Raw genomic sequence first — 11,359 nt, 5'->3', positions numbered from 1 at the left:
AAAGCAGAGAGAAAAATTCCAACTGCTTCCAGTTGGAAACCTGCTTTCCAGCAGCCCAAAGGGGAAAAAAATTCCCTTTTAAAATCAGTGTTTCTGGTTCAAAAAATCTCAAATTGATCTCAAAATGATTTCAAGTTAATCCCACCATTCTGCCACCATGTCAAGGTTCCTTCCCCACTCTGAACTCTAAGGTGCAGATGTGAGGACCTGCATGAAAACCTCCTAAACTTACTTTTACCAGCTTAGGTTAAAACTTCCCCAAGGTACAAACTATTTTACCTTTTGCCCTTGGACTTTCGCTGCCACCACCAAATATCTAACTAGGTTTATTATTGGGAAAGAGTTGTTTGGAAACGTCTTTCCCCCCAAAATCCTCACGAAAACCTTGCACCCCCCTTCCTGGGGAAGGTTTGATAAAAATCCTCACCAATTTGAAAAGGTGACCCCAGATCCAAACCCTTGGATCTTAAGAACAATGAAAAAAACATTCAGTTTCTTACAAGAAGAATTTTAATAGAAAAAAAAGTAAAAAGAATCACCTCTGTAAAATCAGGATGGTAAATACCTTCCAGGGTAATTAGATTGAAAACATAGAGAATCCCTCTGGGCAAAACCTTAAGTTACAAAAAGACACAAAAACAGGAATATCCATTCCATTCAGCACAGCTTATTTTCTCAGCCATTTAAAGAAATCAGAATCTAACACATATCTAGCTAGATTACTTACTAAGTTCTAAGACTCCATTCCTGTTCTGTCCCCGGCAAAAGCATCACACAGACAGACCCAGACCCTTTGTTTCTCCCCCTCTCCAACTTTGAAAGTATCTTGTCTCTTCATTGATCATTGTGGTCAGGTGCCAGCGAGGTTATCCTAGCTTCTTAACCCTTTACAGGTGAAAGGGTTTTTCCTCTGGCCAGGAGGGATTTTAAAGGTGTTTACCTTTCCCTTTATATTTATTTCAGAGTAGCAGCCGTGTTAGTCTGTATTCGCAAAAAGAAAAGCAGTACTTGTGGCACCTTAGAGACTAACAAATGTATTAGAGCTTAAGCTTTCGTGAGCTACAGCTCACTTCATCGGATGCATTTGGTGGAAACATTTTTTCCACCAAATGCATCCGATGAAGAGAGTTGTAGCTCACGAAAGCTTATGCTCTAATAAATTTGTTAGTCTCTAAGGTGCCACAAGTACTGCTTTTCTTTATATTTATGACACACACAAGTAATTAGCTATAATGGAAAGAGTGCCATTAATTTCAGCTGGCCTATTGCATGGGGAAGTATTATTTGATTTTGGAGGATTAGCTGCATTTTTTAACTCCATGTAGGATAAAAAATTATATTAGGCCTGCATAGCTCCCAGACGCATTTCAATTGGATGTGTTATTAGTCTGTTCTTTCTGCTGTAAATTATTGTGTAGTGTTGCTGTGCACTGTTAAACAAGTGCTGCAGAGGTGGCCGAAGTTTTGGTGAAATGATATAAATGGTTAAATCATCCTCTATTGTGCACAATTGTGAAGAAAGGGGAAAACAAGTAAATATTTCGGAGGCTGTAAAAGACTAGATACCACCCCACTGGACCAGATTTGTGTGCCTTCCAACTAACCAAATCCTGAGAAGGAAGGCAATCTAGTCAACTCAATAGATCCCAGCTTGTTGCATGAATGGCCTGTATCTCGATGCTATGTATGCCATGCTTCCTCCATGGCTGCATAACTCTCTTACTAATGTTGTTCAATAGGTCCAAGGTGGGGAAGGGGAAACAGATACCTGGATGAAGAGTTACTTTTGAAACTCAGTTTTAATTTTGAAAGGCATTTTTGCAGCAAATTCCATGGTGTACTGGGGGATGATTCTGAGTATATTGGTGGCCTGCCCTTCACCCCTTCAAAATATAAAGGGAAGTGCATTGCCTCAGCAGTACAAAGAGCAATATTTAGTATTACCAACATGAAGACACTGAAATTGAATTTGTTTTTCTTATTGTAGGATGTTTTTATTCACAATCTCATCATTTACTACTTTAGCCAATAAACATTCTAAAACATCAGTTTAATGCTGCACATTTCATTCATGAGTCAGTAAACAATGTTAAAATGATATAATAAAAATAAAGCAATGTTAGTGAAATAATTAGACACTACAGTTTACTAAAAAGGCAGGAAAATAACTCTTCAGCAGAATTCATGACTTCATCAAGTAACTATCGTATGTCAACCAATCCAATATATGAGCATATTTCATCTGCAATACAAATAAGAGAAAAACAAATATTATTTCTTCTCAGAATAAACAGCATCAATGACATTAAACATCTCAAAACTGACTAAAACGTTTAATTTGACTGTGTACGATACATTTCTTGAATAACATAAAGAGAATGGCAACAACACTTTTTTTGTTAAGAAGTATTTGGAAAAGTTGACATTTTGATTTTCATACTGGATTGGACATTTTGGTCTAGTGGCTGGGGCCAAATCACCTTGATCAGTCCCACTGAAGTCAGGGAGACTATTTGCCTAAGGTTTTGGCAGTTTGTGAAAAGAACAGTTGTATATTAGAGGCAAGGATGGATTATGTCAGGTCCATGGTGCCAGGACCTGAGATAGAGAGGCCCAAGGACCTGAAATATTTGATTTCAAGGATCCAAGTGGGGGTCCTCTGCTGGCGAGTGCTGGGTTCTATCATGAGGACCAAGCAAGTGGAATTAGCATTGGCAGGACACAAAAGCCAGGAATTTAATGAACACCTGTGAAGTGGAAGGGTAAATGTGACCTTGGTTTATTGTAGGCCCTTTAGGGTACATTTTTCAAACATACTTAAATGGTTGAGAAGCACAAGTCCCACTTTCAAAGGTAACATAGGCACTTAGGGCTAGATTTGCAAAGATATTTAGGCACTGGTGGTATTTACAAAAGTACCTACACAGGTTAAGTACCTAACTCTTGGTCCCACCAATGCCAAGTAGAGTTGGACAATTATCTCCTGTGTCTTGTATCCAACACTCCTGTTAATACACTGCAGAATGATATCAGCCTTTTTCACAACTGCATCACACTGGTGACTCTCATTCAATTTGTGATCCACTATTACCCCCAGAACTTTTTCAGCAATACTACAACTTAGCCAGTTATTCCTCATTTTAATTGCATGTTGTAGTTGTATTGTAGTTGCACACTGGATTTTTCCTTTCTAAATGTAGTACTCTGCACTTGTCTTTATTGAATTTCATCTTGTTGATTTCAGACCAATTCTCCAATTTGTCAAGGTCATTTTGAATTCTAAACCTGTTCTCGAAAGTGCTTGCAACCCCTCCCAGCATGGTGTCATTCTTAAATCTTATAAGCATAATCTCCACTCATTTATCTAAATCATGAATTAAAATATTGAATAGTTCTGTACCCAGTGCTGATTGCCTCCACTAGCTACATTCTCCCAGTATGACAGCAAACCTTTGACGACTAGTCTTTGAGTATGGTCTTAGCCATTCATAACAGGTTGAGAAGTGAAAGACATGGGAGATACCAATGGCGAAGGGAACGAGATTGGAAATGAATATAGCAATAAGGATGGATTGGAGATGGCATAAGGGCTAAAGTATTGTACAATAAGCATGGCAGATGGAAATGGGGGATAAATAATATAGGGATGGGGAAGAAGAGAAGGAGCTGTGGACGTAGCTATGATTGTGAACAGGGAAAGAGAGAGTTCCAGTAATGGGTATGAGTGGCTGATGCTAAAACAGTAGAACCATATTGGTTGCTAGGGAAAGGAAGGGGGATGAGTGCCTGCTTCTCTGGCTGGGGCAGACCATGGGTATGGTAAAGAGATGGAGAGAGGATGATTAAGTGAAGCTAGGCACGGACAGCAGGAGAAGTGGATAAGGGTGAAGGGTTGATTTGCAGAGTCTGTGGCTGGGGCAAGTCGTGGGTAGGGGTCATAGGAGGTGGGGATGAGTGTGGGAGGCAGAGCCTGGGTAGGGCCGAGGGGCTGAATGTGTGGGGCAGGACCTGGGTATGGCTAGAGGGTGGGGTGTGGCAGGGCCAGGGTAAGGCTGGGAGTGTGTGTGAATGTGTGGGGCAGGGCCCAGGTTTAGCAGAGGGAGTGAGTGAGTGAGTGGGGCAGGGCCAGGGAATGGCTGGGGGTGTGAATGTGTGGGGCAGAGCCAAGGTTTAGCGGAGGGAGTGAGTGAGTGAGTGAGTGAGTGGGGCAGGGCCAGGGAATGGCTGGGGGTGTGAATGTGTGGGGCAGGGCCCAGGTTTAGCTGAGGGAGTGAGTGGGGCAGGGCCAGGGAATGGCTGGGGGTGTGAATGTGTGGGGCAGGGCCCGGGTTTAGCTGAGGGAGTGAGTGGGGCAGGGCCAGGGAATGGCTGGGGGGTGTGAATGTGTGGGGCAGGGCCCGGGTTTAGCGGAGGGAGGGAGTGGGGCAGGGCCAGGGAATGGCTGGGGGTGTGAATGTGTGGGGCAGGGCCCGGGTTTAGCTGAGGGAGTGAGTGGGGCAGGGCCAGGGAATGGCTGGGGGGTGTGAATGTGTGGGGCAGGGCCCGGGTTTAGCTGAGGGAGTGAGTGGGGCAGGGCCAGGGAATGGCTGGGGGTGTGAATGTGTGGGGCAGGGCCCGGGTTTAGCTGAGGGAGTGAGTGGGGCAGGGCCGGGGAATGGCTGGGGTGTGAATGTGTGGGGCAGGGCCCGGGTTTAGCTGAGGGAGTGAGTGGGGCAGGGCCAGGGAATGGCTGGGGGGTGTGAATGTGTGGGGCAGGGCCCGGGTTTAGCTGAGGGAGTGAGTGGGGCAGGGCCGGGGAATGGCTGGGGGGTGTGAATGTGTGGGGCAGGGCCCGGGTTTAGCTGAGGGAGTGAGTGGGGCAGGGCCAGGGAATGGCTGGGGGGTGTGAATGTGTGGGGCAGGGCCCAGGTTTAGCGGAGGGAGGGAGTGAGTGAGTGGGGCAGGGCCAGGGAATGGCTGGGGGTGTGCATGTGTGGGGCAGGGCCCAGGTTTAGCTGAGGGAGTGAGTGGGGCAGGGCCAGGGAATGGCTGGGGGGTGTGAATGTGTGGGGCAGGGCCCGGGTTTAGCTGAGGGAGTGAGTGGGGCAGGGCCAGGGAATGGCTGGGGGGTGTGAATGTGTGGGGCAGGGCCCAGGTTTAGCGGAGGGAGGGAGTGAGTGAGTGGGGCAGGGCCAGGGAATGGCTGGGGGTGTGCATGTGTGGGGCAGGGCCCAGGTTTAGCTGAGGGAGTGAGTGGGGCAGGGACAGGGAATGGCTGGGGGTGTGAATGTGTGGGGCAGGGCCCGGGTTTAGCTGAGGGAGTGAGTGGGGCAGGGCCAGGGAATGGCTGGGGGGGTGTGAATGTGTGGGGCAGGGCCCGGGTTTAGCTGAGGGAGTGAGTGGGGCAGGGCCAGGGAATGGCTGGGGGGTGTGAATGTGTGGGGCAGGGCCCGGGTTTAGCGGAGGGAGGGAGTGAGTGGGGCAGGGCCAGGGAATGGCTGGGGGTGTGAATGTGTGGGGCAGGGCCCGGGTTTAGCTGAGGGAGTGAGTGGGGCAGGGCCAGGGAATGGCTGGGGGGTGTGAATGTGTGGGGCAGGGCCCGGGTTTAGCTGAGGGAGTGAGTGGGGCAGGGCCAGGGAATGGCTGGGGGGTGTGAATGTGTGGGGCAGGGCCCGGGTTTAGCTGAGGGAGTGAGTGGGGCAGGGCCAGGGAATGGCTGGGGGGTGTGAATGTGTGGGGCAGGGCCCGGGTTTAGCGGAGGGAGGGAGTGAGTGGGGCAGGGCCAGGGAATGGCTGGGGGTGTGAATGTGTGGGGCAGGGCCCGGGTTTAGCTGAGGGAGTGAGTGGGGCAGGGCCAGGGAATGGCTGGGGGTGTGAATATGTGGGGCAGGGCCCGGGTTTAGCGGAGGGAGGGAGTGGGGCAGGGCCGGGGAATGGCTGGGGGTGTGAATGTGTGGGGCAGGGCCCGGGTTTAGCGGAGGGAGGGAGTGGGGCAGGGCCGGGGAATGGCTGGGTTGTGAATGTGTGGGGCAGGGCCCGGGTTTAGCGGAGGGAGGGAGTGGGGCAGGGCCGGGGAATGGCTGGGGGTGTGAATGTGTGGGGCAGGGCCCGGGTTTAGCAGAGGGAGGGAGTGGGGCAGGGCCGGGGAATGGCTGGGGGTGTGAATGTGTGGGGCAGGGCCCGGGTTTAGCGGAGGGAGGGAGTGGGGCAGGGCCGGGGAATGGCTGGGTTGTGAATGTGTGGGGCAGGGCCCGGGTTTAGCGGAGGGAGGGAGGGGGTGGGGCAGGGCCGGGGAATGGCTGGGGGTGTGAATGTGTGGGGCAGGGCCCGGGTTTAGCGGAGGGAGGGAGGGGGTGGGGCAGGGCCGGGGAATGGCTGGGGGTGTGAATGTGTGGGGCAGGGCCCGGGTTTAGCGGAGGGAGGGAGGGAGTGGGGCAGGGCCGGGGAATGGCTGGGGGTGTGAATGTGTGGGGCAGGGCCCGGGTTTAGCGGAGGGAGGGAGTGAGGGAGTGGGGCAGGGCCGGGGAATGGCTGGGGGTGTGAATGTGTGGGGCAGGGCCCGGGTTTAGCGGAGGGAGGGAGGGAGTGGGGCAGGGCCGGGGAATGGCTGGGTGTGTGAATGTGTGGGGCAGGGCCCGGGTTTAGCGGAGGGAGGGAGGGAGTGGGGCAGGGCCGGGGAATGGCTGGGGGTGTGAATGTGTGGGGCAGGGCCCGGGTTTAGCGGAGGGAGGGAGGGAGTGGGGCAGGGCCGGGGAATGGCTGGGGGTGTGAATGTGTGGGGCAGGGCCCGGGTTTAGCGGAGGGAGGGAGTGGGTGGGGCAGGGCCGGGGAATGGCTGGGGGTGTGAATGTGTGGGGCAGGGCCCGGGTTTAGCGGAGGGAGGGAGGGAGTGGGGCAGGGCCGGGGAATGGCTGGGGGTGTGAATGTGTGGGGCAGGGCCCGGGTTTAGCGGAGGGAGGGAGGGAGTGGGGCAGGGCCGGGGAATGGCTGGGGGTGTGAATGTGTGGGGCAGGGCCCGGGTTTAGCGGAGGGAGGGAGGGAGTGGGGCAGGGCCGGGGAATGGCTGGGGGTGTGAATGTGTGGGGCAGGGCCCGGGTTTAGCGGAGGGAGGGAGGGAGTGGGGCAGGGCCGGGGAATGGCTGGGGGTTGTGAATGTGTGGGGCAGGGCCCGGGTTTAGCGGAGGGAGGGAGGGAGTGGGGCAGGGCCGGGGAATGGCTGGGGGTGTGAATGTGTGGGGCAGGGCCCGGGTTTAGCGGAGGGAGGGAGTGGGGCAGGGCCGGGGAATTCCTGGGGGTGTGAATGTGTGGGGCAGGGCCCGGGTTTAGCGGAGGGAGGGAGTGGGGCAGGGCCGGGGAATGGCTGGGGGTGTGAATGTGTGGGGCAGGGCCCGGGTTTAGCGGAGGGAGGGAGGGAGTGGGGCAGGGCCGGGGAATGGCTGGGGGGTGTGAATGTGTGGGGCAGGGCCCGGGTTTAGCGGAGGGAGGGAGTGGGGCAGGGTCGGGGAATGGCTGGGGGTGTGAATGTGTGGGGCAGGGCCCGGGTTTAGCGGAGGGAGGGAGGGAGTGGGGCAGGGCCGGGGAATGGCTGGGGGGTGTGAATGTGTGGGGCAGGGCCCGGGTTTAGCGGAGGGAGGGAGGGAGTGGGGCAGGGCCGGGGAATGGCTGGGGGTGTGAATGTGTGGGGCAGGGCCCGGGTTTAGCGGAGGGAGGGAGGGAGTGGGGCAGGGCCGGGGAATGGCTGGGGGTGTGAATGTGTGGGGCAGGGCCCGGGTTTAGCGGAGGGAGGGAGTGAGTGGGGCAGGGCCGGGGAATGGCTGGGGGTGTGAATGTGTGGGGCAGGGCCCGGGTTTAGCGGAGGGAGGGAGGGAGTGGGGCAGGGCCGGGGAATGGCTGGGGGTGTGAATGTGTGGGGCAGGGCCCGGGTTTAGCGGAGGGAGGGAGTGGGGCAGGGCCGGGGAATGGCTGGGGGGTGTGAATGTGTGGGGCAGGGCCCGGGTTTAGCGGAGGGAGGGAGGGAGGGAGTGGGGCAGGGCCGGGGAATGGCTGGGGGTGTGAATGTGTGGGGCAGGGCCCGGGTTTAGCGGAGGGAGGGAGGGAGGGAGTGGGGCAGGCCTAGGGTATGGTTGGAGGGGTGGAGGGCAGCTCTCCGGTCTGTGAGGGAAGTGAGGGGCTGTGGCTAGTAAATAGCAGGGAGACGAGGGGCTGCACCGAGCTCCCCCCCCCCCGGCGGTGCTGCACCGAGCCGGGCAGCGAAGGGTTAAGGAGGCTGGCGCGGTTCTGTTTGCGGCGGCGGCTGCGGGGCGGCGGCAGCGAGGGAGTTAACCCTGTGGCGGCGGCGGGGGAGAGCAGCCGCGGGGCCGAGCAGCAGCCGCCGCCGCCGGGTTGCTAGGGATGGAGAGATCCCGTGTCACCCGGATGTGAGTGTCATGTTGGCCCCAACTCTAAGGGATTTGGCAGCAGCGGCGGCGGAGGAGCAGCCCCTCGCCTCTCATTAGTCGCTGCCATGGGGGTCGGATAGTGGGGAGCGCAGGGGGGCAGCACACACCTGGCGTGGGGGTGGGAGCGGGAGCGTCTCTGCTTTTATTCCGTTTACACCCGGCAGAAAGTGAGAATAATGCAGCAGCGGCAGCAGGAGCAGCAGCGCCCAGAAGGTAAGAGCCCGGTGCACCCGGCCAGGGCAGCAGCATGCCCCAGGGTGGGGGGGGCGGGATTTGGGAGATGGGGGGGGCGGTGTAGAGCATGGGGAAGGTGAGGGGCCCGGGGGGCTTTGGGATGGAGAAGGGATGCGAGTGGGGGATTAAGGCTGGGAATAGGGCTAAAGATAGATATAGACGGAAGGGGATAGCAGGGATTTAGGAAGGGCCCGGGGATAAAAGACAAGGAAGAGGGGTAGGGATGCTGCCCGCGGCGTGTGACCAACGTGGGAGCGGGTTTAATTAATGGGCACACGCTTGTCTTTTGCCCTGAGGCCATTATTATCAGCTGGTGGGGCTGCGAGCGGGGGGTGTGTGTGTGTGTGTGTGGACACACGCGGCTGGAAATGCAGCTTCCCGGGGCAGGGGCAGGTGAGGGGTGGTTATCGGGCGGGCTTTCGGGGCGATGCTTTCAGCCCACTTGCCCCTGGCGCACGGCGAGAGACGACACATGGGGCTCGTGTGTGTTAATCTCCCTTGCCGACAGGCTCAGGCGCTGCTGCTGCCCCCCGGGCTGGGTTGAAATGATTCGCCCCTCTTGAAATTAACAGTAAGTTTGGGCTTGTGTGGCCGTGCCGGAGGGCAGGAGCTTCCCCCGGGGAGCCCTGACGCTCGGGCTTTGTTTCATGGTCAAAGCTTGATTTAAAGGCAGATGGAGGGTGGCTGATTTGTGCCGAGTCCCGTTGCATGGCATCGCAGAAAGGGAGGCGGGGTGGTGGTGGGGGGAGCATGTGGGGCCGTTGGAAAACGAAAGAATGATTTGGAAAATGAGTCGGGAGAAACTGTCAGTGTCAAGCTGTGACCTGAGGCAGCAGGCGCTCTCTCTCTCTCTCTCTCCTCTCTGGTAACCTAGCAATGGACCCAGCTGTTGATGTGCCGAGTGTCACATCTCTGTGGGAGATCCACGTGGGCAGCAGGAGATATTGTAGGCTAGATCCAGGAGTGACCTCTTCCCAGCTGCCAGCCTAGGGAGCCATTTTAATATTACCCCTTCTCCTCCCCCTGCACACACACGCACACGCAGGCAGCCGCACGAAGTTGGGCAAGGAGAGAAGCAGCAGCAGCTGAGACCCGGTTCTATCCGCATCTCCATCGTACCCACACGCGCACAGGGCAGGTTTTTTACTGCCTCGCTGAGGTTGCGTGGGTGGGTAGAGGGTGGTGTTGGTTTTGCAAATGGAACTTTTATCTGTTTTATGTCAGGTGAATGATTAGGGGATAATATTTCCATCTCCTGCCCCGGCAGATCTGCCGGAGTGTCATTCTCTCCCCTAAAAAGTCTCATTCTCTCCCCTAATTCCCAGCACATATCCTGTGCTAACCTTCCATCTTTCTGCCCCCTCAGATATCTTCAAGTTTTGAGTTTACTGGGGCCTTCTTACAGGCGCCATTGGTACTAGACTCTGCTGCTTCAGCTGGGAAGCTTGCAAGACAAATATCCCTGCTCTGTAGGGCTGTTTTGCCTTCTTTGTTGACCACCTAGATGAGATTATTTCAACGGTTTATTATTTTGAATTTGTAGTTTATTTTCCCCTTAAAAGGTTTTGGAGGGTTTTCAGTATGGCAATTTACAATGTGGAGGATACTGATGTTTTTGGAAGTGTTTATCATCAAAGGCTATTGAATTTTAATTGGAGGGAAGTGTCCATATAGTTTCCTTTTGTAAGAATGCAGAAAGATGAAGGATTTATCTTGTTGACAAGAATATTTCTAATTTGATAAATGATTCAGAATACTCTGAACTATTAGAATTTGTTTTGCCCAAAATGAGGGGGTGAGGGGGAAATAGTGAATACTGTGCTGTTTTAACAAACTCAGTCACACACACACACACAAAGAAAGGATTTGTTAGATATAAATATGATGATGTTCAAGCTGACATACAATTTGGAAAACTCCAATACAATGCTTCAAGTGGAGGAGTCAAGATGAACAGTGTTTCTGTATCAGCACATATCTTGACAGTCCTATTAGCTGACATTTATAATACCGATTCCTGTATCTTTCTTATGGTGGAAGGAGCCTACTATTTAATATATATCCGTTTGTGTGTAAAGGAAACATCAGGTGTTATTTAAATAGCTCTATCCTTTTTATTTAGAATACTATGTTTATATTTGAATGTAAAAAAATTAAAACTAAATGACTTTTTTTTTTTTCTTCTGCAGAGGCAAACTATGCAAGTAGTACCAGAATTCCTCTCCCTGGTGACGGACCAACTATTCAGTCAAACAGTTCAGCACCATCCAAGCAAACTGTTCTATCTTGGCAAGCTGCAATTGATGCTGCTAGACAAGCCAAGGCTGCCCAAACTATGAGCACCACCACAGCCCAACCCGTAGGATCTCTTTCCCAAAGAAAACGCCAGCAATATGCCAAGAGCAAAAAACAGGGTAATACATCTAACAGTCGGCCACCCCGTGCCCTTTTCTGTTTATCCCTCAATAACCCAATACGAAGAGCCTGCATTAGTCTAGTAGAATGGAAGTATCCTTTTGATGCAATTTGGTTTTTACTGTCTGTTCTTTCAATATTCCAAATATGTCAGAGAGACTGTCTAGGACAGCACAAAAAAGCAATAAGGCCTTGGAACAGGAGCAGAACAGTTTTTAAATTCTTTTGTTGTAAAGTTACATGGTATTGGATTTGGAGTTACATTTCATATTTTCTTTGTAATAAATTGCAAT

General features: G+C 53.4%; 1 protein-coding gene across 1 annotated transcript in view; it reads left to right on the top strand.

Annotated features, from left to right (window-relative positions):
* The first annotated feature begins 8,425 nt into the window (after positions 1-8,425).
* The window catches only part of CACNA1D (calcium voltage-gated channel subunit alpha1 D), a 344,531-nt gene continuing 341,597 nt past the window's right edge, over positions 8,426-11,359 (top strand). Inside the window, 2 exon segments of the mRNA XM_043518866.1 lie at positions 8,426-8,630; positions 10,841-11,159. Of these exon segments, the coding sequence (XP_043374801.1) occupies positions 8,594-8,630; positions 10,841-11,159 (356 nt within the window). The 5' untranslated portion in view covers positions 8,426-8,593.

The sequence above is a fragment of the Dermochelys coriacea genome, chromosome 7 (assembly GCF_009764565.3).
Source record: "Dermochelys coriacea isolate rDerCor1 chromosome 7, rDerCor1.pri.v4, whole genome shotgun sequence".
NCBI classification, from domain to species: Eukaryota; Metazoa; Chordata; order Testudines; family Dermochelyidae; genus Dermochelys; species Dermochelys coriacea.
Note: the sequence above shows the minus strand (reverse complement) of the source record. Positions and strands in the feature narration are given on the sequence as shown.